General features: G+C 40.4%; 1 protein-coding gene across 1 annotated transcript; it reads left to right on the top strand.

The window, feature by feature from the left end:
• Positions 1 to 1,005: 1,005 nt before the first annotated feature.
• Positions 1,006 to 24,755, top strand: LOC136867063 (hemolymph lipopolysaccharide-binding protein). Its single transcript, XM_067144166.2, has 5 exons — positions 1,006 to 1,047; positions 2,295 to 2,452; positions 5,712 to 5,847; positions 8,841 to 9,092; positions 24,384 to 24,755. Exons 2-5 carry the CDS (start codon positions 2,306 to 2,308, stop codon positions 24,560 to 24,562), a joined length of 714 nt encoding a protein of 237 aa, XP_067000267.2. The 5' UTR covers positions 1,006 to 1,047; positions 2,295 to 2,305; the 3' UTR covers positions 24,563 to 24,755.
• The last annotated feature ends 682 nt before the right edge of the window (positions 24,756 to 25,437 follow it).

Below are 25,437 nucleotides of genomic sequence, written 5' to 3'. Positions count from 1 at the left end.
TTGTCTGTTTGTATGTCTGAGTTCTAATAACTTGAAAACTACTGGATATATTTCTACCAAACTTATTATTTAGAATCCACCTGCCCTTGGGTAGGTTTTAGGGACAATATTGTTTGTAAATCCCTGAGTTGACTGGGGGTTAGACGGAACCGAAACAGTGATTTTGTACTCCCACAAAATATACACCACAAATCTGAATGGAAATCTACCTGCCTTAATGGAAATCAATTTATAAAACTTGTTCTCATGTACATCATTTCGATACGAGGATGAATAAGGGAGATAAGGGATGTATCATTAATGCACACTTTTACAGGATGTCTAATCATTTCAAGGTGGATTAAATGGTTTATCTATAAAGCCATTTTACTCTTGTCGATTGAACAGATAATAAGAGAAGTTATCGTCAACGATTGGTTTCACGAGTCTTCAGCCTCAGTGCCACTACCGGTTTCATATTAACAACAATATGTAAGCGAGCAGTAGGAAGAATTACGCACAACTTCAGACCAGGAACTGCATCGTTCAATAAACTCTGTGATCTCCTCCATTCTCTCTCCACTTTGTTCAGCTTTATCATACTTCACGTTACTGCCACGTGCTTTCGTAGAAAAGATAACATGACGTATTAAGCGTTTGGATCCAGGCATAAAACTTCCCATAAATTCGTGAAGGAATCGTGAATCGATTACCACATCCCGTGCGAAGGACGGGTGCGTATGCTAGTACGAAATATTTTTGCAACTGTGGAAAATATTTAGGTCTGAAAAGATGAAGGTACTTTGATAACGAATATCACGATATTTTACGCCTAGCACAAGGTGCAGTGTGTGATTGCAATCGGTTAGTATGCGGAAACTTCAAAACATATTGATCTTTGTTTGCAATGTCAAGTTCTCCACTTAATACGAAACAAACGTTACTCAATTGAGCAGTTAAGATTTCTCTGAGGCAATTGACCCTAGTTTATAATATGGATATTCATAACTTACACTCTCAGCCTTCGTAGAATCAGTTCACTCGGCCTCATCCAGCTGGTAACAAGTGGTGAGTGTAACGGGTGATCTTTATACTTAGCATGTTCACTCCAAGTTCCAGAATTGTTCATACATACGAACATCCTCATTATAGAGCGTTATGCCTTTCCGCGTTCAGTCTGGAAGCCTCTGTCAATTTACTACATATAACAAAATTCTTCCTACTAACACATCGCAGATTTTCGGCGACGATGGAATAGGAAAGGGCTAGGACTGGGAAGGTAGCGGCCGTGGCTTTAATTAAGCTACAGCCTCAGTACCTGCTTTGTGTGGAAATGGAAAAAATATCTTCATGGCTGCCAACAGTGGGTTTCGAACGCACTATCTCCCGATTGCAAGCTCACAGCTGTGGGGCTCCTACCGCACGGCTAACTTGCTCGGTGTAACTAACTCTGTGGCCTCGTTTTGTTCCAAAATTAGGAATTGAATCTAAACCATCTGAGACCGAGCAACTGGCCGCGTGGTTTGGGTCACGTAGCTTGCATTTTGGAGATAGTGGGTTCGAACCTCACGCGCTGAAGATGGTTTTCCGTGGTTCCCCATTTGCACGTCAGGCAATTGGTGGAGTTGTACCTTAATTACGGTCACGGCCGCTTCCTTCCTATTCCTAGCCCTTTCATTTTCCACTACCGCCTTACCGAGCTCGATAGCTGCAGTTGCTTAAGTACGGCCAGTATCCAGTATTCGGGAGATATTGGGTTCGAACCCCACTGTCGGCAGCCCTGTAGATGGTTTCTGTGGTTCCCCATTTGAACACCAGGTAAGTGCTGGGGGTGTACCTTAATTAAGGTCACGGCCACTTCCTTCCTATTCCTAGCACTTTCCTATTCCATTATCGCCTTAAGACCTTACACACTGATACGAACATGACATTTTCATGACTCGAGCTTTAATGGTCTTGGCAGGGCGTTTATGGGTGGACTCCGGAGTTTTAGTCAGTAATAGGTTAGAATGCAAACGAATTAGGTTATTAGGAAGTATTGTCCAGGCCGTTCTTCCTTTATGTAGCAAGAGTAACATACATTCTAGGGGTTCTAGAGGGCCGTGCCCCTAAAGTTTATGCAAGACGCATAACACAACTGTTGTGCAGAATAGACTATACTTCTTATCCGCTTCAATAGTTTGCATTCTAACTTATTACTGCCTAAAAATCCGGACTCTAATTATGAGTCAGTCAGGGCATTGTTTTTTAATATATATTTGATAAGAATTTATTTTGCTTGGTGTGTGTAGTGATGTTCACGTAATTTCCTCCAGGTGTATTCAAGATGTTCCCAAAGCCTTCTGTTTACTTGTTGATCGTTAACCTGTGGTATTTCGCACTGCCTACCCTGACACAGTGCCCTTTGTCGACTCAGCGACTCAGCTACTCAGTACTTAGCCATCGCAATCAGACTGGTCACTGGCGAACAAAGGTAAGCAGTATTCATAACTAATTCATGTGGCAGTGGGACGATGGCCACTTGGTGAAATGTAACCCCACTACCCATCTCCTACCACGGCGATCACGGCGCAGTTCTACTATTTCCATTCCCACTAACTTACACTATAATTCATATATTTTTATTTTCATGTACTTACTATGCCGTAAGTAATGATCTGATACGCCTCGTCCACATGGCATACTGTGTTATTGAGAGCATATCCTCAACCATAACGTCCATAACCTCACACCACAAAGTGGATTGACCTTGAAATGAACAATTGACACATTAACACAAAGCTGATATGAGAAATTATAAAGGCCTTTAAAATCAAGACAGTAGAGCACAGCATACGCAAGAAGATGGGTATCACATCAATATCAAAGTAACATGTGAAAATATAAAACTTAATTGCACTGAGACAGAAAATACATAGAAATACATGAAATAATCATTCAGGTTCCAGCCCCTGAGGTGTGCTCAAACAGGAAATACAAGATTTCAGGTGGAGTCGCGAAGAAATATTTCTAATAAACAAACGCAAGGGACAAAGGTTTACAGCGATACAAATTCAAATAGCACAGGCACACGGGCACAGGGAATTCAAACAACAAAATTAGCATCACGGGAACTATCGTTTTACCGAGCCCGATAGCTGCAGTCGCTTAAGTGCAGCCATTATCGTTCGAACCCCACTGTCGGCAGCCCTGAAGATGGTTTTCCATGGTTTCCTATTTTTCACACCAGAAAAATGCTAGGGCTGTGCCTTAATTAAGACCACGGCTGGTTCCTTCCCACCTCTAGCCCTTTCCTGTCCCATCGTCGCCATAAGACCTATCTGTGTCGGTACGACGCAAAGTAACTTGTAAAAGATAAGGCGCTATCGCTTAAAATCGAGGAGTGAGTTCGAATAAAGTTCATCGATTGGTAAAGTCGGATCCAGTGCAACAAACAGCATTATCTCCACAATACTTGACGTTGTATGACTAATTACTTGCCAAAAGGCCCCGCTGATTGAGGTTAGACTTTGAAATATTTCACCTCGAGTCAAACAGCCTCTGATTATTAACGTCTTTTATTTCATGTCTACTTCCTTGCCATCTATACAACTTGTCTACAAGTATCTACACGCTGTGAACGACGGGGAGCGCGATCTAACAAGAATGGCATAGACTACCTGAAGCTAGCTACAGATTGGTACCAAAAACCCCATTAGAGTTATCGCGGAATATAACCACACCCTGGATGTCTGTTTCCGATGACCGAGGATCATAGAACCGACCAGCAGAAATAGCAGAGGTCAATCAGCATCGAAGACCAGCGTCAGCATGAGCTTGCCATCAAACAGGTGTCGCCCTTTTTGTTCCTCCTTATGACGGTTGTCTACATTCCTGAATGATTGTGTTCGTTTCTATCTCGAAAAGGTGATACCAGGTTTTATCACCAGCCACAATTTGCTCCAGGAAACTCTGTTGGTCCATATGAAAGTGCCTGAAATGTTACAGTTATACCCTTACATATATACGGCTTTCTATTATTCGGTGAGGTACCGGGCTGCCTATTCGGTTCACACTTTGCGATATCCCAGTTCCCTGTGCTGGATGCTGTGTTCGGATTCGATGCTGAGGTTGACAGCTGTTGAAAATTCGTTACGAACGTTTGTCTAGGTCGTGTGAGATCCTCTGTCCATACCCCTGCACCTCGAAACTGGATACACTACTTGAAAACAGTGCTCCATTTTAAATGCGCATGCTTGCACACGGCTTGTATTCGACCGAGCTTGAGAGCCACGCCGATAAACGAGCATCAAACACTAACACACTTTGGATTTCAGCCAGTGCCACCGTAGCGTGCTTGCTGCAGGTCGAGCCTATCAGCAGGGAGGTCCTAGTTTAAGTCCCTCCTCTGGAGAAATTTTTCAAGCAGGTCATAAGCCACACCACCTCGGAAAGCCCATGTGATGTCACCCGCAAAGCAATCTGTTTGGCTAACTTCAGCCGCTGACAAAATGACAATGGCGCGGGATATCGAATTATTTCTTCCAATTATTTATCAGCATGACCAACCCTCTGAAAATAAAATGGCGTATGGCTTTTAGTGCCGGGAGTGTCCGAGAATAAGTTCGGCTCGCCAGATGCATGTCTTTTGATTTGACTCCCGTAGGCGACCTGCGCGTTGTGATGAGGATGAAATGATGATGAAGACAAAACATACATCCAGACCCAGTGCCAGCGAAATTAACCAATGAAGGTTAAAATTCCCGACCCTGCCGGGAATCGCACCCAGGACCCCTGTGACCAAAGGCCAGCACGCTAACCATTTAGCCATGGAGCCGGACGCCAATCCTCTAATGCTGATGTATCCGGTTCATGTTGTTTACGACCACCCTGTGTATAAAAGTGCTGGAAACTTATTTTGTGATACATCATTTTTCCTGAGCTTTGCTGGCTTTATTGGCTTTGTGCCATTGTACTTTTGCGGCACCCCAATACCAGCGATTGATGGCCGACCACGACTACTGTTCTTTTGTTAATGCCAACACAATCATATTCCTCGTGAATACCATATGCATATTTTTAAAAAGTACTTAAATGGTTCATCTTTTTTAAAATAGTATGCTTGAAACTTAGTCCCTTTAGTCCTCTTTGCTTATTTACAGATACCATTCTCCTTGTTACCTTTCTAGCAAAGTTTCAGTGCTCACAAACTTACCACTTATCATCTATACTATTTGAAATGGCTTATTTTTCTCTACCTATTTTTACTTAGTACATCCACTCATCCGGCACAAAAACACAAGAAACAGTCCTTTTGTTTCAATCAACCAAAAATCCCTGTCAAAGAGAAGATATGTATGATCAGAAACTAGATACCTACTCCTCCTGCGTAAAATTGTGTTAGCCCGATTTTGCAATATGAACATTAGTCTCAATAAAATGCCATAAAATTAAAAGCTTTGCATATCGTCACACAGCATTCTTTCATATTAGCCCAACTCACAGAAGATAATTTGAAACTTCCACAATAGATGGCAACACATAACTCATTTTTTTTAAACATGAAGAAACTTTGTAGAAAGCTTGAGCTGCAGATTTCTTTATAAGTGTGTTCATTATGATATGGAACACACTTCATTGCAACACGTTCTTGGTCTGAATTCTTCAATCAATATTTTCCCTGACATTCAGCAAAATGATTGGGCGATATTTGTTATCTTCAGGAGCAATATATTATGTTTCCTTCTTCTCAGTTGCTGATGAAGAACGAGGTGAAAATAAATGGGTACGAATACACCCGTGATCTGGGGACTTGGGGTTGTGACGTGAACCTAAGCACCACGGTATGTGACAACGTGGAGACAGTACACATCTTAACCAGTGTCACTGGTAAGTATATACCTACAGACATATCCACTTTTAAAGGTTTCCAGTCTTCTCGTAGACTCTGCTATACATTTAATATATTTCATTCCTTCCTACTTCAGTGTAATATTAGTATCATGATAGGAAGGAAACTTGCTCATTAGGTCAGAACTAACTATCCTACCATCCCTCCTCTTTTTTCTGCTGGATTTTCTTTCCTTTCTTCCACCATCTCTACTGTACTTTCTTTACTTCTTCCTTCCCATTCTACTTTCCTTCTTTTATTCCTTCCTGCTATATTTATTTTCTTACTGTACATTTCTTCCCCCATTTCTACAGTACTATCTTTCCTTCATTCACCCTTCTTAATTTACTTGCCCCCTACTTTACTTGCTTTTGTTCCCCCCTCCTCACTTTACTTGCCTTTCTTCCGCACTCCTTACCTTACTTGCCTTTCTTCCTCCCTCCTTACTTTACTTGCCTTTCTTCCTCCCTTACTTTACATGCCTTCCTTTCTCCCTCACTTTACTTGCCTTGCTTCCTCCCTCCTTACTTACCTTACTTTCCTTAATCCTAATGTACCTTTTCCTACCTTACCCTTCCTATTTTACTTTCTTCCTCCCTACTTGCCTCCCTTCATCCTTTCCTACTGTATTTTTGACGTTTCTCCCTCTCTTCCTTCCCTAATTTCTACTGTACTTTCCTTTCTTCCTTCCTTCATTCCTTCCTTCTTCCTTCCTTCCTTCCTTCCTTCCTTCCTTCCTTCTATCCTACCTTCCTTCATTCCTTCCTTCATTACTATTTTACTTGCCTTCCACCCACCCTCCCTTCTTTCTTTCTTTATTTTTCTTTCTTTCCTTCCTCTTTTCCTACTGTACTTTCTTTCCTCCTTCCTTCCCCCTTCCTACTGTACTTTCTCTCTTTCCTCAATACCTAGTGTACTTTCTTACTTTACTACCACTCTTTGTACGTACTTCCTACATGGTACCGTCCACCTCCGTAGCGTAACGGTTACCGCTATTAGCGCAACGATCGAAGGATACTTCTAGGATGATCAAGTGTGGAATTTAATCTATTTCTCAAGTTAACTGTACTATCAAAGGCTAGGTGCAAGAACTCGAAGTCCCTCAAAAACCAGTCTTAATTGTTTGCCAGAGCTAGGAATCGAACTTTGAGCAGTAATATCCTCCTTCTCTTTGTATTGACATAATCAGCACCTTTAGATGTATGGTGAAATATACATCGGTGGCCATGAGAAGTGATTTGTCTGCCTGAGTAGAACACACACGTAGGTGTTTCCCTCTTGGCCCATATTCGGTTGGCAGTTAAGAGTGCAATACTACCATTATTAATATTATTATTGTTACCATCATCAGAAAAATTGTCTACCTCAGGGGAGAGTCTTGGTTCCAGTTCTCTTCAACATCTATACCAACGACCAGCCGTTGACTTCAAACTCAAGAAACTTTTCATATGCAGATGATCTAGCCCTTAGTGCACAAGGCTCAAGCTTTGATTCCGTGGAGAGCAATCTGATAACTGTCCTTAGAAATTTGTCAAGTTGCTACAATCAGAACCAACTCAGACCCAAACCTTCTAAGACTCAAGTATGTGCCTTCCATTTAATGAATAGGGAAGTTCATCGTGAGTTACGTCTAGAATGATCAGGTACTCAAATGCAGCACTCTCACATTACGAAATACATGGGGGTGACCTTTGATAGAGCTATTACATTTAAATCCCATTGTAAGAGTAATAAGATGAAAATATCCATACGAAACAATCTTATTCGCAAATTGGTAGGGTCACAGAGGGGCTCTCATCCTCAAACAATCCGAACTTGAGCAATGGTACTGTGTTTCTCTGCTGCTGAATATGCTTGCCAAGTCTGGTACAATACATCTCATGTCAAACATGTAGATACGGCTCTCAATGAAATCTGCAGGTTGATTACAGGTTGCTCAAAGCCTTCTTCGACAGATAAGCTCTACTACCTGGCTGTAATAGCTCCAACCTGTGTACGTAGAGAAGCAGCTGCCAACAGGGAGTGGCTTAAAGTGGAACAGAACAGCGCCCACCCGCTGGAGCTTTGGAAGTAAAAGGACACCCTCACCTTCGTCGATGGATGTCAGCTGCTAAGCAGTCACCACCTGGATACAATACAAGCTGGCTGGTGTGGCCGTCCCTGAACAAGCTACGAGCAGCAGTGGGAAGTTCCAGGGATAGCTTGAAGTAATGGGGGTTCAGTAAAAGTGATAGAAGGTGTGAATGTGGACAAGAACAAACCAAGGGGCACATGCTTCAGTGCCCTCTGTGCCTAACATCTTGCACAGAGGATGACCACCTACAAGCCACTCCCGAGTACATTGGACATGCGTCAACACGTCTGTGGTTAGTCCTCTACACTATGAAGGCTGTTGCCTCTGGTTTATCAGGAAGTTTACTTGGTGTATAATTATGTCCCGCTTCACAAACGTTTTCTATCAGTATGCCGTCCCTGAACAAGCTACGAGCAGCAGTGGGAAGTTCCAGGGATAGCTTGAAGTAATGGAGGTTCAGTACAAGTGATAGAAGGTGTGAATGTGGACAAGAACAAACCAAGGGGCACATGCTTCAGTGCCCTCTGTCCCTAACACCTTGCACAGAGGATGACCACCTACAAGCCACTCCGAGTACATTGGACATTGAAAAATACTGGGCTCGTTTAATATGATCTCACATGTTATGTTTCGTGTATTTCAAACTGACTTGTACATTCACTGTAAATTTGTATGTTTTCGACTCGAGTATAATAATAATATTAATAATAATATGAACAATGAAACAAAAGTCTTTCGTGCCGCAGGTTATTAAGGCTTTTAGAAGCTCCGAATGGTTGAAAACATTATTAGACAGAGGTTTCTCATTGGACATCTGTGCGTGTAGTTTTGAATTTTCAAAATACTGCTTTAAAAACCGCCTGTCTTCTTGAATATGTTTTGTTTCCAATTGTAACAAAGTGCCTAATTTGTTCGTAGTTCCTCCACCACGAGTAACAGGCTACGAGTTCTTTCCTGGTATTGGTTTCTACAAGCATCACAAGGAAGCAAGGACCTGGGACGATGCACAGAAGACCTGTGTCAAGGAAGGGGCGCACCTGGCCATCATCAACTCGGAAGAAGAGTCTGCAGTCATCATGTTCATGATGAGCAGAGCTCCGGAAGTCAATCAGTGGGCTTTCGTTGGCTTCCACGATCGCTTCGTTGAAGGCCAGTATCTAACAATCTTTGGTAAGTCGGAGGTTATTCTGAAGAGTTGGCAATTTTAAATCAAAAATCTTCCTCTTCTTCTTCTTCTTCTTAGAGTGACGATCCTTTACTGTACGTTAGTGGTCCACATGGCAATTTTACTTTTGTTGACTGCAGTTTGAGGTTGTTCCATCAATGACGTATTCAATGAAATTCCCATTTTTTTTAGCCAAGTCATCCGAGGTCTTCCACGCCCTCGACTGCCAGCTGCGTTTCCTTCAAGTATTAAGCGAAGGAGTTCATACATTTCAGGATGTCTCATTATGTGTCCCAGATATTCATTTTTCGTTTCCTAACAAATCCTTCCTGAGACTTCGTAATACCGTGTGGGCAAAGTAAAACTACAACAGGACTGACGCGGGGTTGACACTTCTTAATGAACATCGCAGATGATGCTGGAAATGGCCTCATCTGAAGAAGTGAAAAAAGGACCCAAAAGTCCTCACTCCACTTCACTCAGAAACCACCTGCAGAACTCAACACAGGAAGGTTTGTCTGGACGCTTTTATGCATGCACAACAGTAAATTTGTATGGGTACAGATGCAGTTCTTTTTTGATAATTTTCCGACACGAGGACCTTACAATTCCCACCTACAGAGATAAACCGCGTTGAGATTTCGTCTGACTTCGTTCCAAGCTTTCCATCACTCGAGCGTTGATTTCTCGGTCTGGTGTTCGAACTCTTTTCGGATAGTTAGGGTTTTTATTCGCTACAGAGCGCGTTTCATGTCATTTCACCACTAAGTTTTGCAATGCAGATTTTTGCTGGAGGTTTCGCCAAAACACGAATCGCGCTTCGCAGGATATTTTTCCAAACCTCTTCCATTCATAAACTCCTGGGAAAACAGTTCCGCACAGGTTCTCCACGAATTGTGTTTCGCTTAACACTCGACTTTGAACACCATTTTGTGTTGCATTCAGTAGTTCACTAAACACGTTTGCTCCTCTCACACGTAATGACACAGCGACGTACTCGGGAGATGCGCACGTGAATACATGTGACAGCAACAGTTTGGTGCATCAAAATCACGATTTCCAGCATTTCCTGTGATGGGCAGTTCTCCTGTTCATTAACAAGGGTGAATTCCGCATCAGTCTTATAATTATTATCCGGGCTAGTTTTACTTTTCCCACCCTGTACTTCATAATTTGTTATGTCATATATCCACAAAATTCTTGATGTGCGTCTGTAAACCCATCTCTCTCTCTCTCTCTCTCTCTCTCTATATATATATATATATCTATATATATATATATATTGCTGTAGTTGTCGCAGTCAGTGTCTATACCAGGCCTGTACAACGCGGTGGCCACGGGCGCCATCAAGCCCCTGGTACACTTCTTTAGCGCCCTCCAAACGCAGATTCAATTATGCCAACATTAACCGTAACTGAAAGTTTAGGATTATAGTTGAACATACAAGTAATGGTTACATTTTTCTCGAACATCCCTATAATTCTGATTCACCTTTTCTCTTCAAGTTTTAGCAGTACTTATTCTAAAGACCACCACCTTTCAGGATACGTTTGCATTGTGAATATTATAATTATATATAAAGTACGAGAATTGTCTGTACATTGCTTAGAATTTAAAAAGAATGGTATTGTTGTACCAGTCGTGTCCACCACAGTAACAAGTAAATGCACCTTTTTAATTTTCCGTCATATCTGTCTGTCTGTTTGTCTGTCTGTATGGGTTCAGTATGTATGTATGTATGTATGTCTGTATGTATGTATGTATGTATGTATGTATGTATTGTGCCCTTTTGACCTGCGTATTGGGTGCAGTATGCATGTATGCATGGATGGGCATCACGAGATAATGGCTGAATGGAATTTAATGAAAATGGGTATGTAAATTCGGGGAATGAGGCACTACACCACAACCTAGAGTATACATTTTTTATTCGCGTTGAGTAAAATGGTAGTTTATGGGAATGCCTGAAATGTAATTCTCAAAAATCTGTGTTATTTTTAGTTGTCCTACTGATAAATACTACATACGAAATTTATATAGAATTACATTTGCGATCATTTATGCCTTATAGATTTTTACAGCACCGGCTATAATAACGGAGAAATTCATGAATTTCGATAATTTTGCTAATATTATTCATTCATGTCAGAGCTACCAATACATACAAGCAAGATACAATGATTATATGTACTGAATATGAAAATATACATGAACAAATTATTCATATATAGTTATAAATGAAGCACTTGCTAAGTCCACATTACGGGCGAGCCACGGGAAAATGGATGGACAGAAATGAATGAAAATTGGTATGTACCATTAGTCACGGACGCTACAGTCTAGGATATAAGTAATTTTATACAAACTTCATGAAATTGTAGTTTAGGGGAGGAAGTTTAACATTTAATTTTTGATTACCTATGTCAATTGTCCTATCGAAAATTACTATATCAGAAATTTTATAGGTACAGTGATGACTAAATGGTTACAACCTACAGTTTTAATAGTGAATATGAGGATTAATACTGTTCGTTAACTTAAGCGAGCATGCGATGCCAGATTTCACACTAAATGGATAAGTACGATATATTTAACAATATTCAGTCAATACTAGCCTACATGTTTCTATAGTATTATAATTATTGTTATTGACATCATCAAACGGCGCCGGCGCCTCCATAGCCAATGAGCCCATAATTCTACATTTCTGAAATGCCAACTGCGAGATGCGAAAAAAACGCGCATCCATATTTTTTGCAAGCTTATCAACTTACAGTGGGAGGCGATCCCCCAAAACATCGAACGAGGTCGGAACATTTCGGAAGACCTCGGGAAATTAATAATGAAATTCTGGCTAATGACCTTCATTGTGAGAGATTTCGGCACTGTCATTAACGTGGAAATAAGTAATTAAGAATTTTGGGAAACATTTGATGAAGATAACTTCACAGGGTTGAAATGTATTTAATTATTCTCGGAGGGAAGTTAGCATCCATCCTGGCAGAGTGGATTTACGCGTGTCAAGCACATACGGTCAAAAATGCGCGGGAATCATCGTACACGAAATGAATTAAATACGCCCGTGGTGATGATGTGTCTTGTTGTTATTCCATTGTAGAGGCGAATTGTCTGTTATTTACGTCAGCGCGCGAGACGCTAAACAGTGTATACATTTCATTAAAGAATGAAGTTAAACATTACAATGAAAATCAGTGAAATAATGTTCCGGCCGGTAAAAGTTATAATAATGTTAACGATAAAAATATCCATTATGTACCGTTTTCATCGTCCTGATAACGGAATAAAGGATGCCATACGATGTTAAAAGTTTGCCATGCACGGTAATGAGATTGCAAAAATTATGTAATTGAGCCATACATCTAAAAAAGAACGAATATATTGAACCGTTCTGTTCATGGACCAATAGTATAGATTTTATTATTGATATTGGGATTACATGAGACCACCCACGAACTCATTGTCTTATAGTTTATTTCATAAAAGATTCCAGAAGAAGCGTTCTTGTGTGAAGAGAGCTAGAGCGTCATTATGAAAATCTCCAGAACCTCATTAAAGGGAGTTATGTCCCAAGCCAAGCCTCTTAATGAAGACTGGGGACGCTTCCCGGATCCCGGCAAAACTTACCTTCGGAGGGAAGAAAGAATTAAATTAATATCCTTAGTTATGGAAGAGTTGCATTGGATTTGATACAAGAATTGCAACCTGCATAATTTCTGCTTAATTTTGATATGCATTAGGGCTGCAATCATAAATGCATTCGTTAAATAGGGTACTTGACGTGCTTTGTGGGGAAAACTTCGAGTCGCGGGCGCGCGTATCCTGCACGCGATCAAGCGGCGTGGTTACGCTAACCTGGTTATAAAAGCAAGGCCGCCTGGCACATCAGCCTCATTCTTTGACCGTAAGGCTGCTTGAACGAAGTCGTCATGCTGCGTGTCGGTACTGAGAACAACATTTTATCTTCGAGCTGCACCTACAACTAGTACTACTGAATCTGCGAGGAAGTAAGTAATCAACTTGCATATTCAGCTAAAGTCTTGATATTACCTGTGTTGATATGCTATGGTGAGATGAGGTACCGCCTGTAATAGACTGATGAACTAGTAGCTTCATATTTCTGTGAGGTCAATTTGTAACTGACGTAATGCTAGAATAAATATAGGCTCAGGGTAGTTCTTCCAGAACTACATGTTGTCCGAGTGAAAGGATGGAATAACAGTGTTACTAAGAGTGGTGAAGAAACTATGGTGTACCAGGTTTAAAATTCCGGACAAGACTTGGTCAATGTAACGTGTGAGGCACGATAGCAGTGGAAACAGGCATGGAGTCTGGACAGTCTGTAATAAATGAATTTGTTTTCAGTTACCCCTGCATCAAGCCAGAACGAGCTTCTACATCATCATTGCGAGGAAGCCACAACCGGAGCTGAAGCCGACACGACATCGGGAATCGATCCAGGAACGTTGGGCGCACCTGATCAGCGCGACGTCGAAGGGGACATCTTCCAACCACCTAAGGAGCTGTACGAAGGACTCACGCAAGAAAGAATGTCTCCAAGTGTTCACCAGTATCTGCTGCAAGCGTCGCAGTTTGTCATGATGTGGTAAATTCAGTGGTCCACAGGGAGGGCCGCTCCTTCATCAATCACATAAGGTCAGAGCTTTCCAATTCTGTTTCAAGCATGTCATTTAAATTTAGATAGGAACAGGGGGGCCGTCAGCCAACAGGTTAGTTTATGGTAGGAAAATTCTTGGTAATAAAGAGCTAGGCCTCAAGCTCGAACCCCGTACATTAGGATAGATGATAGTTTGTAGATTCCTTGTTGGTGTGTTTATATTTCATTTCGATAGTATTATTTTAACGTACGTGTTATCTTCATGGGTCAGGTCGAACTCCCTTGGTCATGGTAGGTTAGTCAAACAGGCAGGCACGCTTTATTGTGTCGCGTTTAGGCATTTGTCACTGCAGACGTAGCCTGTATAGTTGAGACCAAGATTCAACCCGTAATTCACCTAGCTTCACTGACAGGGCGAGCGAGTCCGAATGTTTGAGAGATGTGAGCATTATGCATGTAGCTGACTGTATGAATTGATATGAGAAAGCCCAACACAGTTTGAGAGTGTATTGGATGTATGTGAGATGCCTTATTATGGCCATGTGACTATAGCTTAATGATTTGTGTCTTTGTATTATCAAGGTTGAGCCCATGGGAGGCGGAAATAAGATTTGTTATATTGCTGATGATATTGAGATGAGGGCGGATGGCCCAGGTGTATTTAAAAGAGTGCTTTTAGCAGCCAGATTACGTGAGGTGTTTTGAAAGGCGAGATTTCTTAGCCCGTAGCCAGCTGAGCTCGTAAATTATGTGGACTGCCGCTAGTCAAATGTTCGAATGGTGAGGGTTGTTGCGTCTGACGTCACAGTCTTGAAACTCGGTTATATTGCTGTCTGCAGCTTGTCCAGTGTGTAGGGGGAGAAGACGACCTTGATGTTTTAAATGCAAGGAGAAATTTTTTGTGTTCTGTTTGTTCTACTTTAATTTTAACACTGGCCCGTTTGATATTGACCCCTTGGACATGTTGGTTGTGTTCTTTTTATATTGTTTGTATATGAGTATTCTACGCCTTACTCTTCATGGGACCAGGGTCCGTGACCGAGTCAGGACACTGTACATTATGTGTTTATATTTGTTTGCACCGGGGTTCGATGGTACGAGGCATAGTAATTTTTATGGGAATGACTGTTAGATGTGTATTTCAGCAGATATCCGTTTTTCTAGATTTCATTACTTACACAATTGTAACATGCTTGCTACAGCACAGCTGTGTCGTGAAGGCAGTGAACTGGTTGTCATCGGCTCAACATTATCTTTACCCAAGCATTTGAAAGCTCTTACATTTGTAATTAGTATATTTTATGTAATAAATCCCTGATTGTAAAACTTTGAATGCAGCGATGTTTTCTGTTAGATATTTTTTTAATTTAGCTAATTCTTACCTGATTAGTCACATATCCTAGTGTTTAATCTTAATGTTGCCCATTGTTCACCCATGTTATCCCTGAGAAGTGCGCTATTTTACGGCCGAGCAAGGATGTGTGTTCAGGTAAGACTATGTGCACAAGCTCACGTTTGTGAGAGTTCTTTCACTACTGTACTTTGGGTTCGTGACCGGCTTTCGCCTGGCCGGAACCATAGAGTCCTGTAGGGCACAATATTAAGTGAAATAGGCCGTGATTTCAGAGTATATATAATACGGACGCATAAAATCAAGGAGGCCATGCATGTGACGGCAAAGATGTTCATTTGGCGAATTAAATATGCCTAGGTCATGGAGTTAGACGTAAAGTTATAAAGGATCTATGCGGCCGTGATAAAAAATAATAGAAAGTTTTTAAAATTGTTAAAAAGGAGGAATAGTGTGAACAATAAAAAAATTTGGTACGCAAAACATCGAAGAAAGTTTATCTACGAAAAAAATAATCCTCGCGGAAAGAAGAAGGGAGATATTTCAATTAATAAGAGCTGAAGAACCTGCACGGTGAAGAAATTTTAGGATTGCGCCTATATCTGATCAAATATCGAGGCGGAAAGTCAGAAGAAGTTGAATAGTATCCGGACAGTAGTCGGAATATAGACCGAAGGCCGTTACGAAATATGAAGTCAAATTTAACGTATTATAGGTTGATTGGCTGGATAAAAAAAATTAAAAGCTAATTTGATAATTTACCTGTTAAAATCTGTCACAAGGAATTGACATTGAATTTCTGACATAATAACCTGAAACGAAAATATAATCTAGATTCTTTGTAGAACATTCTGGAGGATATGGACGTGATATTAATTGCCATATTGGAAATGTTTCTTTCACATATGACTAACGGCTACAACATGAGAGGCTAAATCGGAGATGGAGCCGACTTTCCGACGTAGACCGCCCAGCTGCTCCTGCTATCCCGGGTTTTGAGACTACAACCTGATGGTGACGTAACGGATGTTGGGGACTTTCTACGCAGCCCTAAGATGACAACATCGGAGCCATAACCCAGTCATCTAACATCAGCAGCCGCAAGCTAAGTTCCAAAGAATTATTTTATTATCTTGAGACTAAGGTGTCGTAGACGTAGTATTTAAATATTTGTAGTGAACATTGGTATGTTGCTTGTTACGGAGTTCTTCGTGATGAAATCTTAGTCGATACTATCTTTGCAATGAGATTATCCTAGTTGATTTATCATTATGGGAGTAGGTATTTCTTCCAGAGTTTATAATCAATGTCATAGTATAGGAATGTTTATAAATGAACAAGGAGAGATTTAAAGTGATGTTTTCAATCATTACGGGATTGAAACAACGTATACAAAGAGACATATCCCAGACGTAATGTTTTAAAAGAAGATAGTTGATTTCTGAGTAACTTAGATCTGGTTACTATTACGACTCGATGACATGTGAGTAAATATTAACTTGTTTAGTTTATAAATGTGTTTTATTTACAGGATAACGTGTTCATGTGTATTACAAATGAAACTTAACCCAGAAATGTACCGTTGCAGTACATTAATGATATGTTAAGACGATTTGCCGCATAGTTGGAAATTATAAATGTTTACGTAGGGAAGTTAGGATTTGAATGACATGTTGATGTGGTTTTACGAATAATTATTAGCTGAGATATATTTATGGGAATGAATGACGAGATATTATGGTAATTAATATTGGTAAATGGAGAGATAGATATGCTTATGGATAATTTTGGTGGTAAATACGATGAATTACTGGCCAATGGTGATGTTTGACATATGCGGCAAGATATTAAAATGGTATTGCGAGATATATTGGGTTAGTGGTACATGAATACAATGAAATACATCGTAGATGTCGTATGTGGGTTACCGTAAACTGTCTTCAGATTAAATATCCAAATAAGAAATAAATAAGGGGAAACTTGTTGTCTTCATAGAGAATATGTCAACGTTGTACTGAATGTTATTTGAAGCTTGGTATCGAGAATGTCTTTAATTGATAGAGCAATTTCATAATATGAATCTCTACCACAATTAAATAAAATAGGTTATCAAATACACTGACTGACAGAGCAAATGCAACACCAAGAAGGAGTGGTCAGAACTTTATGCCAATTGCAGGGTAGACTGACGTCACTGAGGTATGCTCATGATGTGAAATGCGTCGCTGTGCTGCGCACGTAGCGAACGATAAATGGGACACGGCGTTGGCGAATGGCCCACTTCGTACCGTGATTTCTCAGCCGACAGTCATTGTAGAACGTGTTGTCGTGTGCCACAGGACACGTGTATAGCTAAGAATGCCAGGCCGCCATCAACGGAGGCATTTCCAGCAGACAGACGACTTTACGAGGGGTATGGTGATCGGGCTGAGAAGGGCAGGTTGGTCGCTTCGTCAAATCGCAGCCGATACCCATAGGGATGTGTCCACGGTGCAGCGCCTGTGGCGAAGATGGTTGGCGCAGGGACATGTGGCACGTGCGAGGGGTCCAGGCGCAGCCCGAGTGACGTCAGCACGCGAGGATCGGCGCATCCGCCGCCAAGCGGTGGCAGCCCCGCACGCCACGTCAACCGCCATTCTTCAGCATGTGCAAGACACCCTGGCTGTTCCAATATCGACCAGAACAATTTCCCGTCGATTGGTTGAAGGAGGCCTGTACTCCTGGCGTCCGCTCAGAAGACTACCATTGACTCCACAGCATAGACGTGCACGCCTGGCATGGTGCCGGGCTAGAGCGACTTGGATGAGGGAATGGCGGAACGTCGTGTTCTCCGATGAGTCACGCTTCTGTTCTGTCAGTGGTAATCACCGCAGACGAGTGTGGCGTCGGCGTGGAGAAAGGTCAAATCCGGCAGTAACTGTGGAGCGCCCTACCGCTAGACAACGCGGCATCATGGTTTGGGGCGCTATTGCGTATGATTCCACGTCACCTCTAGTGCGTATTCAAGGCACGTTAAATGCCCACCGCTACGTGCAGCATGTGCTGCGGCCGGTGGCACTCCCGTACCTTCAGGGGCTGCCCAATACTCTGTTTCAGCAGGATAATGCCCGCCCACACACTGCTCGCATCTCCCAACAGGCTCTACGAGGTGTACAGATGCTTCCGTGGCCAGCGTACTCTCCGGATCTCTCACCAATCGAACACGTGTGGGATCTCATTGGACGCCGTTTGCAAACTCTGCCCCAGCCTCGTACGGACGACCAACTGTGGCAAATGGTTGACAGAGAAAAGGAGAACCATCCCTCACGACACCATCCGCACTCTTATTGACTCTGTACCTCGACGTGTTTCTGCGTGCATCGCCGCTCGCGGTGGTCCTACATCCTACTGAGTCGATGCCGTGCGCATTGTGTAACCTGCAAATCGGTTTGAAATAAACATGAATTATTCGTTCGTGCCGTCTCTGTTTTTTCCCCAACTTTCATCCCTTTCGAACCACTCCTTCTTGGTGTTGCATTTACTCTGTCAGTCAGTGTACATTCCTACGAATTTTATGATACTTGGTTGGACATTGGTGAAACCATAAATCATGATAGGTATATTTTCTATTTGAACTACGATAATAATTATTCTTTATACGATACCTACATTTAATTTTAGGTTGTTATCTGAATATTTTAACCAAATGACATGGTCAAAGTGACCAATATTTTTCATTTAATGATCGATATATATTTGAAATAGCCATTTTGAGCTGTTTTATACTTGGAACTTACTTGCAACTGCTGACGTTATAATATTGGAAGATATAAATGTGTTAGTGACAGAATATCAATTTAATATCGACGAAAATAAGCATTTTTAGAAAGAAACAGGAGCCGATGGACTCAGATTAAGCATATTTGTTATGAAATGTACTAAGGCTTAGGGACTTAGCTTTTTAACCCATATTAATTTTTTTCTTCTTATCAATTAATTGTCATTATTATCATGAGATAATTAATTTCAGAGAATATTTAACTACATCTTCAACAGATAGAATATGTACCTACGATTTATGTGATTAATAGAATTTATTCTTTATTTTTATGATGCGGATAATAAGTGCAAGAGGATCAGTTGAATCAGATTGTAGATAGATTTAATTTAATTTATTTATTTTTTCATATAGAGAGGAGGAAGATAATTGATGTAAATAAATGTTATCAGATTTTCTTTTATGATTTTAGAATCATGAAATAAATTATAGATTTTCCAATTTAGAGGATATTATTGAAGATAGGCTAATATCATTATGGTATAGATGATTTTGAATTAATTAAATTTTTTAAAAAATATTTTTTTTCTTTTCTTTTCTTCGAATGATTGGACTTAGACAACTTAACATTGACTCCGATGGATGGATGGTATCGATGGTAATTTATAAAAAGGAAATGCGGTTTCCCAGTTGACCTCACGTAAAAATAATACTATTCACAGATGCATTTTAATTATCCCTGAGAGGTGTCGTGTGGCAATTTAAGGATTATCCTATCGATAAATGTGATATTAGAAATGAAGATTGCGATATCGCTTAAATTTTATGATGCGGTTACTGTTTATTCAATGAATGTTAGAAGCGAGCATAGCTACCGACACTTAGCATCGTTCTTCTTGAATGCATTGATCCATTTAATGATCCGTAGAAGTGATGGTCGGATGAGGGGAAAATAGCCGGAGCAATTGTTGGGACGCCCAATATGGTGCAAGAAAGAAATCCCCTCAGGATGGTGCATTTTAAATTGGCGCCGCAACGTGGAACAAAACTGAGGATTCCCAGCATAGGGCAATTGAAGGGAAAGATACCGCGGGAACGTTTAAAAAAATGATGAGCTGCTAAAAAAAATTGACTCACCGTGAAACAAAACTAAAGATTCTTAAAGCGGCGTACATTAAATTGTCATAACGTTTAGGTAGAAGTGAGGATACTCAGGAGCAGTGACAAGATAATTGTAGGATACAATAAATTGATGCCCAGCAGTAAAGTAAGATTGAAGATGCCTTAACCCAAATGTTGAATTGGCATTCACCGTTGGAACATAATTGAGGATACTCGATATGGGAATATTTTAAAGAAAATAATGAGGAAGGATGGCTAAGAAAGATAATAACCAGCAATGAGGCGAAGAATAGATGATTATTTGAGATCGGATATTTACAGAAGACACCAAAAAGGAAAGAAGGCAATTATAAGAGTGATAAAGTCAAACAACAACATCCAATAATAATAATAATAATAATAATAATAATAATAATAATAATAATAATAATAATAATAATAATAATACACACAGCTCTCTAGATACTTAAACTTCTTCACTCTTTCAATTTGTGCACTATCTATATAAATAAAGTTGTAGGGGGTCCGGTGTCTGTAATTTCGTTTGATTTGCCAATTTTTCAGATTTATATCCGTTTTAGGTCAACTCAACACCGTATCAATGGTTTTCAACTTTCATGTCTGTCCATCTATCTGTCTGTCCGTCTGTTCCACCATCACGGCGAAACGGCTGGATAGATCTCGACCAAACTTCATATTTAAGGTATACTCACTCAGGAGGAGGTTTAGATGTGCATATAATTTTTAAATATCTAAACAGACTGGGGGTTTATACGAAAACCAGAACAGTTTTTTTTCAATTTTCTATTATACTATTGATTTTCTGTAAAATCCGCGGACCGTACGTGAAACTTCTCTTCCTTTTTAGCAACTTCTGTTATTTACATTATTTTGGTTTCTCTTCAAATAACGGAGAATATTACTATTTTCTGCGGGTTTCATGCTTTGCATTGTGACCGACAACGAACCTACCAGTTTCGATGGCAACGTCTCTGGTTGCTTGGCAGCAGAGAAGTAACATACCGTAATACCATTTTCGTCATCATTCCTGTAAATTCGACGTTTTTCGTTGGAGAGAAGGCAAGAGAGACGTCAAGCTGCCATTCTGTGGGGTATTTGCGAAATAGCGTTGGGGGTTTCAATCGGCTTCGAATAGCACTTGTGGAGGGTGTTCAAATTTCAATAGTACTGAGGACTGTAGACTTTTATTTCACACCGTAAGGTGTTTTATGGCATTTGCTATAAATGTTACTGTATTTCTCTTCTACTTCCGTTCTCTCCTTTTATTTCTTGCATCTGCCTTGCCTCTTTAGGCTTAAGTAGTAACAAAGTCATGTTTTCATCTAAGAATCCCTACGCCTAAATTTTTCTTCTGTTACCGCTTTCTTAAATCCGTAACTCAAATCATTACAGTTTAGTAAGGGACATGTCATTTTTTCCAGTACATTCACTTGGTATTTACATATTTGTCTTATCCGGCCGTTCTCTGTTATTATCCTATCTTCAATTAATGTCGATTTTCTTAACTGTATTACTTTCTTCCTTAATTTCTCCGTATGTATTCGAGTGCTAATCCTGAAACCTGGACTCTATTTCCTTTGAGGAAAAATTCCAAGATATTCAATTGTATAACTTTCTGGCCCCGAAAAACATCGAAATATGGAGGAAATTCTAATGACGGTGCGAACTTTCGTTTCTGGGTAATTGGTGGCTAAACGGTAAATCGTATCACAAAACAGATAGCACAAACGCTGCTCAATTTGGAGAGACCTACAACTTTGGTCCTATGACTTTTCGTCATATCTCGATCCCTTAAGCCTATAATTTATACCGAACTACATTTGTAGCTTATAATCGAATCGCCTCAACTCAATTGTGATTGGCATTAGAAGATGGGGCCTGTCTTTATAATGAAAACTCCCCATCTCCATTATGATTGGCAGTAGGCAAGTGAGCCTGTCGTTATAGTAGAAACTCCGGAACTCGATTAAGAATGGTAGTAGGAAACGTGGCTTGCCATTATCACAAGAACTCCCCAACGCGCACCTCATGGTGTTTCTCGGATAACTCTAAGAGGCATGCAGTATAATATAATCTTTCTTTCTGCGTGTACAGTAATTTACGCAGAAATCCGTACACAGTGTAGAATACCATAGAGAAGCACGGGTACATTTGCTAGCTAGGAATATTTTTCCCGAAATATTTTGTTGTTATAACTATTTTTTTCACATTAGTTTTAAACCATACATCTTAACCATCAGTTATTGAGACCTTCAAAAAATGGCGAGAAGTCATTTAAAGTCAACCGAGCGAGTTGGTCGTGCGGTTAGGGGCGCCTAGGTCTGAGCTTGCATTCGAGAGATAGTGGGTTCGAACCCGTACTGTCGGCAGCCCTGAAGATGGTTTAACATGGTTTCTCATTTTCACAGGAGGCAAATCCTGGGGCTGTACCTTAATTAAGGCCACGTCCGCATCCTTCCCACTCCTAGCCCTTTCTTATCCCATCGTCGCCATAAGGCCGCTATTAGCCGTGAGCGACTAGTGGCGTAACTGTCGCCCGATGTACCTCACTCAAGTTCGTGTTCTCACACCAGCTTGACGTAATGCGGAAGATGGAACACAATTGAGCCAGCGATCCGCCTAATCATTATCTTTCTTCATTACCTTGTATGGTCTCGTGCTGCGGTAGAGTGAATATTTTACTTATTGTGATAGTTTATTTATTGAACAAGGAGACATCAAATAAACTACAACAGCAAATGAAGGAGATGGCAAAATTATTTGAAAGTCTATTAAATACTGAAGACCATTTTTGAGGTAGAATGAAAACCGGTCACTTGGGATTCCAGAACTAAAGCTTACGCTGACAAAATAGAAACACTGAATTCTTGGAACAGCATTTTAAAGAACTTTATACCAGAATTCGAAGCAAAACCCGTAGACGAGAAGAATACTCTACGTGAGTATTATAAAACGTTTACTACTCTTATACGGAAATATGTAATACCCATAAAAAATATATAATCATTTACGTTTACAAGTACCATTGATCCATTATATTACTATTTTAGTGAATTACAGCTCAGCTGGGAAACACTTGTTTAGTCCTATGTCGTTTACCGTTATTTCTTCTTTTATGTAGTCGAGCAATTCGTAAAATGACGACTTTGACATGCGCAGCTAATTGAAAAATTTGCTGTCATTCTCATTTAGATCCCCATACAATGTATAATATAATCCTCTAGTCAGTCGAGAAACAAATATAGGATGTTTCCGCATTTTCCTAACCCTTCGGTTTTCCCTTTTCAATAAAAGAGCAAGAAGAAGATGTTCTTCGTAGGACGCCATTCTCTCAACTGACTATTCCCCGGTATGAATCGAGCAATTATTCACAGTTGCGCCACTGATCGCCCGGTACTTAAATCCTCTGGCAACTAGTGAGTTGCGCCACTAGTCGCCCACGGCTAATAGCGGCCTAAGACCTATCTATGTCGGTGGGACGAAAATCAGCTGGTAAAAAACACATTCTAAAAAAGCTTAGGACCACATAAATAAATCATGAAATGTTTTGTAGAACCTAAAATTGTGCCACTAGTCCTCTAACTTTTTTCTGAGCTTTTACATCTGATTTCACTAAGTTAGGCAAAGTATTTCACAAGTTATGCCTTTTTAACTGTTGGAAAGTGGCACAAAATTTTTCAAAAATATAATGTATACCTACTGAATATTCTAACTGGTTGCAATTATTACCACTAAGTTTTCTTTTTAGACTAATCAATAGATGGGGTTCATTTTACTACAAATGTAAAAATTCCGAAAAAAGTGCGGCACCGTTTCTTTGCGTGTTTATTTTTTTCAAATCCATGCCAAGATGGCTTGATTTTTCCTTGATCTTGTCATAGGTCTCACGGTGAGCTAAAGGGGTCAGAAAGGAAGTTCTTGGATGCCATCTGTAGCGAGCAAGTGAAAATATCAGGGCAGATAAGTCTGACGCCGATAGCACGCCCTGAGATCTTGGGCCATACATAACAAGAACAAGAAAAAGTCGACCATCTTGTCTCTGCTTTGAAAAATAAACATGCAAAATACGGTGCCGCATTATATTTTCAAAATGTTTGACATTTTGATGTGACTTTCCAACAGCTAAAATTTCGTAAGATCTTCAAAACTTGGCCTAACTCTATGAATCCAGGAGACTTATATTAGATGTAAGAGCTCAAAAAAAAAAAAAAAATACAAAGATCTATCGGGCACAATTTTAGGTTCTAGACGCCATTTCATGATTTCTTTATGTAGTCCTAAACGTTTGAGCAGTACTGTACTGAACTTCGGCGTTCAGATAGGCCAAAATCTCGGTGTCTGATGAGCGCAGCATTAATAAAGGTAAGGGGAAATTATCACATTACTGTTCTTTAATCTTACTGTTCCAGGTGAACCGCTGGCCAACACAGGCTTCAAGCGCTGGTCTTCCTCAGGACAACCAGACAACTACGGTGGTAACAGTACTTACCCTGGAGAAGACTGCGGCTCCATACATCGTAACGGAGGACTTAACGACCTGCCTTGCAGTGCCAAAATCTCCTTCTTCTGTGAGCAAGAACTGTGGTAACCTGAGAACATTCGGAGTCGTCAGAATAGTGTGTATCCTACCACGAACACATTTAAGAAGTACAAGGAATTTTTTGTTCATTGGCTGACATAACGAACTACTGTATTAGCTAATATTGTAATCTTGTTCTGCCTCAATAATTACATGGACCATGTACTGGACAGAGAAATTAAACTGAACTATAAACACTTAATTTTCATACAAATTAATTCCTATAACCTAACATTACTCTCATAAATTCAGTCGAAGGCACGGCCACAGGACGATTGAGAGTAGAGTACGTTGCGTGGATGTTTAAAATAAGTGAATTCAGGTTTAGAAAGATGTTTCTAACTGGGCTCTCTTCCTTCGAAAGTGAAATCGCGCCATTTCCAATCTCCACCTACCCGATTATGGTAAGGCTGTACACTAAAAGGCAAATATAGCCGCCATATCCTCATTTCTTTTAATGGCTCATCACTGCTGCCAACTTGACTAGTTACATATTGAAATCACGAGACATAACCGTCAACAAACTAACTTCAGTGTATCAATTATGGAGGTTCGCTTACCCAAGTATATATACATAAAATAAGAGTTTTATCTGTACATTGCTCAGAATTTGAAAAGAATGGTATTTCTGTATCGCTCATGCCCACAGTAGCAAGGAAATGCAGTTTTTACTCTTCCGTAATTTTTGTCTGTCTGTCTGTCTGTCTGTCTGTCTGTCTGTCTGTCTGTCTGTCTGTCTGTCTGTCTGTCTGTCTGTCTGTCTGTCTGTTTGTCTGTATGCATTTATGTATATACGTACATGCATCACGAGAAAACGGCTAAAGATAATTTAATAAAAATCGGTGTGTAAAGTCGGGGAATGAGCCACTATAATCTAGGCTATA

Source organism: Anabrus simplex, chromosome 3, assembly GCF_040414725.1.
Source record: "Anabrus simplex isolate iqAnaSimp1 chromosome 3, ASM4041472v1, whole genome shotgun sequence".
Classification (NCBI taxonomy): Eukaryota; Metazoa; Arthropoda; class Insecta; order Orthoptera; family Tettigoniidae; genus Anabrus; species Anabrus simplex.
This window is presented reverse-complemented; position numbering and strand designations above follow the sequence as displayed.